At 37.5% G+C, this 8,060-nt stretch overlaps 1 protein-coding gene across 1 annotated transcript; it reads right to left on the bottom strand.

Moving 5' to 3' along the window:
* Positions 1-262: 262 nt before the first annotated feature.
* On the bottom strand, positions 263-1,254 carry LOC108650601 (uncharacterized). The gene has a single exon (XM_018099788.3). The coding sequence runs from the start codon at positions 899-901 to the stop codon at positions 329-331; it is 573 nt and encodes a 190-aa protein (XP_017955277.1). The 5' UTR covers positions 902-1,254; the 3' UTR covers positions 263-328.
* Positions 1,255-8,060: the final 6,806 nt, after the last annotated feature.

Genomic DNA, 8,060 nt, shown 5'->3' with positions numbered 1-8,060 from the left:
AGCAGAGATTACTAAGTATATTGTGAATATCCAACAAAGTTGACAAACAATAGATAAGAGTAAATATATTTTGAATAAGGGCAGATTATCAAAAATCAAAGAAAGATAACAATAAAATATACGAAGAGATCAGACTTTAATTTATTCAGATATTCAGATCAAAATTCACTACACGCACCATGGAGAATAATCGGATTCGCATTTTTCTTTTTTTTGTAGGTTTACGTCGCTTCACGAGAACTAGAGACCATAATAGTATGTATTAGTGGCGTTCCAATCGCTTTTTCTCATTTTTATTGTTTACCAAATAAATTTGTCATGTTTAGATTTAAAATCGTAAAAGCAATATAACTATAACAAGAAGATTGGAACAATACAGATACTTTGTTGCTCCCGAACCTGGTTGTATATTCGACTCCATGTAGATGATGACTGATGAAATAGTGGACGCATATTGGGTCTTTTTCGATGTTTTACACCGCTTGTGCAGCTCATCTGCGTACGTAAACTGGAAGGGGATGCAGTTCACAATAATAGACTCGTCCAGCTCCATGGGATAGTTGCGGCCATTGCAATAGAAGAGCCCTTCGCTGTACACAATGTTGTAGCATCGGGTCAACGGTCCCTCGTAGAATACAATGAGCAGCATTGAGGAGCCAAAGTAATCGGCGCGCTGCCAGATGGAGTAGGGCGCGTTAATAGCGGGGTTTCGATCCTTATATTGCAGCCGAATTTGGCGTTCATACTTTCCGTGGCACACAAACTCCAGTATGTGGCCGTCGATGAAGGAGCAGTTCTTTAAGCCTAGCGTGGAAACTGTGGCGGGGTGAAGCAGTAAAAGCAGCCAAAAAGCAATCAAGTTTATAATGTAAGCTCCTGCGCATTGGGGGCTTACTGGCATGGCCTATAATATTGCAGCAAATAGTTTGAAAGTCATTTTTGACAATTTGTTCAAGAATGAGACACGAAAATCAATGTTAAAAAGTGGTTTGACCGAACTGTCACAATTTGTACATATAAAAATATGTAAAGAACCAAAATAGTGTGTAATTTTGCTTGTTCAACCGTCTTGTTTGGTTCACTGTTAATGACCTTCAAAATTTCTCCATGCTCTGAGGCCCCAAACTTGAATTCTCTGAATACCATCAATAAGTAAAACCAATTTCATGGATTAATGACACTTTATTCGTTGATATTGTTTTTTAAAATAAGAGTATACGTGTCGCAAATATATTTTGTTTTACATTAAACGCAAAGTTCCCGATGATGCTCCTAAAAAAGATTCTTGGTATGTGGCCGTAGTTCATATATAGAGTTCGATTAGCTTGGTCAGCGTGGAATTCCAATTTTGAGTAAAATGGCTCTGAACAAATGCAGCTTTGTTAGGTTTTCAAACAACCTTTAAGGTTAAAAGAGGTATAGTAACCGTGATTCACATTCGGAGTAAGTATATTAGTTCGACAAGCTGTTTGCAGATGCATGACTATTTACCTTCTCCTCAGGCATTCCTACAAATTATTTAGTCTTTCAATCGCACTCCAATAACTAAAAGGATAAATGAACTCCTTATAATAAGACCAAAGGCTTATAGGAAATCAATACTGACTTGTCGGAACGAAACTTTATACAAGACCCAATGCTTTGCTATGTGGGATAATCTGACATTTCCCTTCAAAGTTAATTTAATAGTGGTATAGTAATGCAGAGTATATATTTTGGTTAGAAGTTCTATTGTTTTATTGTAATACACACTGTATGTTGAAGAATTTCCTTATCTCTATTACCTCACTAGGTCAATTAGCTAGGCTGTTACACACACTTAGACAAAATATAAAAGGTTTCAATTTCTCAAAGAAAAAATTCTTTAATAAGATTGGGCTTGGGTTTAGAGTGCTTTATGGTAAAACTGTTGCCTGAGACTTTCCAGTCAACCCAAAATTAGTACGTATCATGTTGATCGACGCATCAAAATTAAGGCTTGTGCTAATATTAGGTCACCTGCATTTATTGCTGGCATCACGATCCTCGTTTTACAACTGTTCCATGTACTTCGATAAGCCCATGTACCGAGTGTGCCGTGGAAGACTGCCGCATCGACTGCACCTTCACTATCGGGACAATTATGCTCATGACAATGTTCCGTACGCGGTCTTCGCGCCTGATCCTCTAATGTCGTTCGTCTTCATTACAATGCACAGATCCCCGATTATGGGGTGCGAAAACCTCACAATTCTTGACTTTAATCTCTTCCAGTGCGACTCGGGGCAGAATGTTAAGTTTGCGCTGTCCATAATCTTCTGTTACATATATCCGTTTCATTATGTTGGGGAGCTTGCAGACAATTGTATGGACACGAAGACCTCAAGATTTCGCATCATTGAGAACTCCATTTTGCATTATGCTGATGTCGAAAGTGCGGGTAAAGAATGGAGGCAAGAAATAGCAACTATCACTCTGATTGTTCTTCTGTTTGCAAGTTGGTTTCTGCTTAATTTGGCATATGGATAACGATTATGTTTCGAGCCTTTTCATTAAGCACTGAACATAATAACATGCTGTCGAATAGTTCGAAATGTAAACGGCATCCAGATGCCAAGTTAAAGGAGTATTCCGTCTCAATGCAGAATGTAAACAGAGCAATGTCTGAGCACCTGCGGGAAATGAATGTAAAACTATTATAGTTTTAATAAAGAACTACTCGCATTGATTTCAAGTTGGCTGTCGGCAACACTCTAGCTTTAATTACCGAATTTCGATATGCGGCGTGAAGTGTTTTTTATTGGTTCATAACCTGCTATAGAATTATTTAAAGACTTATTTGGTTCGCCTCCAGAAGCCAGTTCGTTGTTCTAGAGGGATGTTTGTGAGCGTGTGTGCACAGGACAAAGGCGAACAGCCACGCAATTTATTGCGTGTCTCAAAAAGTAAGCGAGGTCTAAAATTAGGGGAAATTGATATTAAAAAATTGCATGAAATGCTTAAATGAAGCGTAAAAATAAACACGCCCGTCTAATGGACTGCCTGATTGCTGTCGCTCGGAACTCGCTGGCACGACGAGCCCTGAGCCCTGAGTTCTGATTCCTGTGAGCCCATGTCCCTTAGCTAATGTAAAACGTGTATTCAAAATTCTTGGAAAACTAATCAATGTCAAATATATTTTGATTCTGTCGAAGCGACAACGAAGGCGCCGCACCGACTGATCGAACACCGCCCGCCCGCACAGCCCGAACACCGACCGAACTCAATCGATTGCCAACGACGAGCGCGTGATTAGAAGAAATTAGAAAATAATTTCCCTCGTTTCTTGTCAACCGCGGCCATAAATTTCTGGTGACATGTGCCCCATGAAGGAGTGCCGGCGGCTTCTATCCCATACAACTGCGACATAAGGTAACTTTGCTATCTACAATCAAAGCTCTTCAAATGCTTCTGCCTTAGGACACTGAGTAAGTCAATCAATCGCTTGTTGTTGCATAAGAATATCGATTCGATCAACGTATTTGCCCTTATTTTCAATCGGCCTGAAATAGAGTAAGCTAATGGTGATTATAAAGTAGTATACGAAACAGATACAGATACCCTGAACCTATTGAAAATGGGAAAACTGGGTATAATGGTTTTGTTAAAAGTATGTAATAGGCAGAGGGAATCATCGCACACCCCATAAAGTATATATATTCTTGATCAGCACGACGAGCTGAGTCGATATAGCCCTGTCCATCTGTCCGTCCGTATGAGTGCGTCGATCTCCGAAGATACAAAAGCTAGGGAGCTTGAAATTTGGCATGCATACTTGTGTATACCATACGCAGTACGAGTTTGCTTTATTTTTTCCATAAATCATCCGATAAATTTTTATCGAAAATAATCGAAAAATTGATTTTGTTTTTCAGCTTCATTCGAACACTTTTAGACCTGGAGACTTCAGATTTGCTATGTATATACATACTAGCTGACCCGGCAAACGTTGCAAGTTTCTAGTATTTGATAGAAGATATTTACAAAGATGAGGGTGAGGGGGTGAACTTAGGGGTGGGAGGTAAATTTTAACAAAAACCGAAATTGTCTAAAATGCATCTTAACATACATTTGGAGACTCTAGCTTGAAAGATGTAGGAGATATAATTTTTTAAGTGATCTTCGATAAGGTTTTTTACCGATAAAAAAGTATCGGAATGAGTTATCGTTTTTTAGTGATAAACTCGATATGCGCGTGATATATACGGACATTTTTAAAAAAGTTGAAATATCTAGCTCCTATATCCTCTGAAATCGAACATACGGACAGACGGATGGACGGACGGACGAACGGACAGACAGACGGACAGGGCTAAATCGACTCAGCTCGTCGCCCTGATCAAGAATATTTATACTTTGTGGGGTCTGCCACGCCTCCTTCTGCCTGTTACATACATTTCAACAAAACCATTATACCCTGATTTCCCATTTTCAATGGGTTCAGGGTATAAAAACCATGAAAATTGTTCCAGCAGATCTCGAGCTATAAATGTAGGAACACTGCTTACAGAATTTGGATACCACGCTTCTTCGCCATCAATTTGTAAAAAACGTATTTCAAAAGTATTTGACTACAGGCTTGTGCTTTGGAATAAACACACACATTTGATTACGTTATGAAAGTTTCATTAAGATTGTACGTCTAAAAATTAAATTATTCAACATATTGATTCTCATAATATTACCCACTCTGCAGCGCAGCCTAAGCGCAGTCACTGCTTACTGCGCAGTTAGCAGAGCGCTTTTTGATACGTGCCTGCGGATGCAAGTGTATGTGCATAAAAGAAGTATAGAATTATTACAATATCAGATTGGAGGGTTCAGGGTATCTACAAGTCGAGCAGTCTCGAATAGAGCCTTCTTACTTGTTTTATTTATTATACTTAATCACGAAAGTGGTTGGTTTTGTACAATGTCCGTTTTGCTGTCCGTCCGCCTGCCCGTCTGTCCGTATGAACGCAGTCTATATTGGAGCTATTGAAGCTAGAGACTTGAAATTTAGAACATATACTAGTGTATATCTCCGATTAATAAAGTGTTAATATGTTCCGGATTCGCCCACTAGGGGCCGAAAATGCATTTTCCGATTTGCCAGAAGTCATGTTGAAGAGCTAAAAGCTGAAATTTGGTATGTAGATCCGCGACGACCACCCAAGATCACCAGCTATGACGGATATATCTCCGCCCATGTTATGATTCTATAAAGATTGATGCATAAATTAGATGTCTACGCTTTTTATGGGCGTGGCAAATCGGACCTGAAGATATGGTGATTTTTCAAATTCTGCTATATTTTTGACACTATTGATGCTAGAGAACTCAAATTTCGTATATATAGTCTGGCTGACCTCCCAAAACTAAGAAGTTTTGGTGGATATATGTCCGCCCACAGTGGGCGTGGGAAACCGCAAAAGTTTATATTTGGTTAGTTAAGTTACTAGTAACCTCCTCTCTTACTTGTTTTTATTTTTAAATATTTTTTTTTTTTTTTATTAAATGAACAATTTGTTGTTAATTAACTTAAACATTTCTATTTTATCCCTCATTAAACACCTTGAAAAGCTTAAAAATGCTATATTGAAATAATGATTGAATGCTGTAGGTTGCATGTTATATGTTGTCGCCCAAATTGCTTTAGTTTCAGAGGGATTATGATCAGTTAGGAGACAACGGTGAATCGGTAAATAAAGCAAGAAGCAGTTGACGCTATGAGATGGTTTCATGAAATGCAGCGATGCGATTCTGGTACTTATTGTCCCTGGAGAAGCTGTCGAATTGACATTTCTACTTAACAATCGACAAAGTGAATTTAAATTTTTAATCGGGTTTCGAGCTGCTTACTGCTGCAGCGACACACATTACTTTTATTAATATGATTTTCACTGCACTCGAGTGGATTGCAATTTTACATTTCGTAATTTACATTTTAATATTCTGTTGGGCCTGGTCGATAAAGATGATGAAGATGCCAGAGTCAATGCATGTCATTGTACTCTCCAATAAACAGCCATTTATCTGCAATTATTTGCTTTAAGAATTAAAACACAAAAGTTCCGTGCCTGCACAGCTCCGGAATGCGAATTTCCAACTGCAAATTGCTTCAAGCGCCTGCGAAAATACTTCAGCTCTAATGAACAATAATAATCTGTCCATTGTGTCCTTCGGAGGGATCAGCCCTGCCTTGGCTGAAAACGTGTTTCACATTGCTACGAGTTTGCTTTATTTTTTCAAATACTAGAAATACATTTCAAATACTATAGACTTGAACTTTGGAATGTACATACATTAGAACATTATGATTACGTTCAGAAAGTTTCATTAAGATCGTACGTCTAGAAATTAAATTATTTAACAAATAAATTCTCATAATATTGCCCACACGGCAGCGCAGCCCAAGCGCAGTCGCTGCCTACTGCGCAGTTAGCAGATCGCGTTTTTATACGTGCGTACGGATGCATGTGTACCTATGTATGTATATCATACATAGATCTCGACTAGAGCCTTCTTACTTGTTATAAATAAGTTATTCTCTGGAAGTAATTAGAGTAAACGAGTTTATGCCGCAGTTGGTTTTTACCTATCTTGAATAATCTATGAATATTGAAACTATGCTTCATTTGCGTTTTAGTTATAAACAGTAAACCAGACTCACAGAGTAAACTAGACGATACCCTAAGTATCGAAAGCTCTGTGTTTGAACATAAAAAATTTAAAAGGTTAATAATATAACAAGTAAGAAAACTCTAGTCGAGAGCGCTCGACTAGATACTACCCTGAACCAAACTAATAGAAAAGCACATTTAGTATGGTTCAAATTTCGAATTCGATGTATTTAAGAATATAAATGAAATAGAAAACTCATTTAATTAAATATTAAAAAAATTTTGAAACAATTAAAATAAACAAGTACAACACGCCCTGGGTTTGAACCCGAGACCTTGCGATCGAGCGCTGCGCCTTCTACCATGACACCACCCCTCTGTCCGGATTCGCAATGTCAAAACTGAAATAGATTCACTGCTGCAGCACCATCTAGCAAATTTAAGCCAAACTGATGTGACTTTAAGAATGTGCAAGAACAACCAAACTAATAAAAACGTACATATAGTATTGTTAAAATTTCAATTTCGACTTTTGAAAAATATAAGAAAAATTTAGTTAAATACATATATAAAAATTTTGAAACAACTAAAAAAAAGAAGTAAGAATGTGCTAGAAGATGTTTGAATGGATGTGTGCACACGTATAGGAAAACTGCTGTTGCTGCAGCACGTGCGTTTGTTAATTGTCCAAACATTTTGTTATTTTTTAACGTCGATTGACTTAACCGAATTTGATGAAACTTTCAGCATATGATCTACATATTCTATTGAATAATTGACAAGTTTGCAGAAATTAAAAATCATTCAAAATTAGCTACTGCCTTTATTAATAATGTTTTTAATCGATAACAAAATAAATCGGGAATAGTTATCGTTTTTTCGTGATAAACTCGACATACGCGATGTATTAACGGTCATTTAAAAAAATCAAGTCTCTAGCTCTTATATCTTCTGAAATCGACGCGTTCAAACATACGGACAGACGGACGGGCGGACGGACAGACAGACGGACAGGGCTGAATCGACTCAACTCGTCGCCCTGATCATGAATATATATACTTTGTGGGGTCCACCACGCCTCCTTCTGCCTATTACATACATTTTAACAAATCCATTATACCCTGATTTCCCTTCATCATACAAAACGTATGAGAAGGGGACCAAAGTTTGTTGTAGGTCCTAGTATAGCACGCGCCAATCAAGTTTGTTACAAAAATCCATAAATATTGCAATACTATGTTATCGAAGAACAATAGTTTTGGTTTGTAATATATTTTGCGAATTTGATGAAACTATCTTATGAAAATTTATGGAAAATGTAGCCAATATGTATATATTTATATATATATATAGATTATATACTGAATTTTTCAGTAAAACCCATTGGTACATACTCTATTGAAATGAAAAATCCAGTTAACGGTGGAATTCCAGTATAGA

Source organism: Drosophila navojoa, chromosome 4 (assembly GCF_054131105.1).
Source record: "Drosophila navojoa isolate 15081-1374.11 chromosome 4, UAZ_NAV_1.0, whole genome shotgun sequence".
In the NCBI taxonomy this organism is placed as follows: domain Eukaryota; kingdom Metazoa; phylum Arthropoda; class Insecta; order Diptera; family Drosophilidae; genus Drosophila; species Drosophila navojoa.
This window is presented reverse-complemented; position numbering and strand designations above follow the sequence as displayed.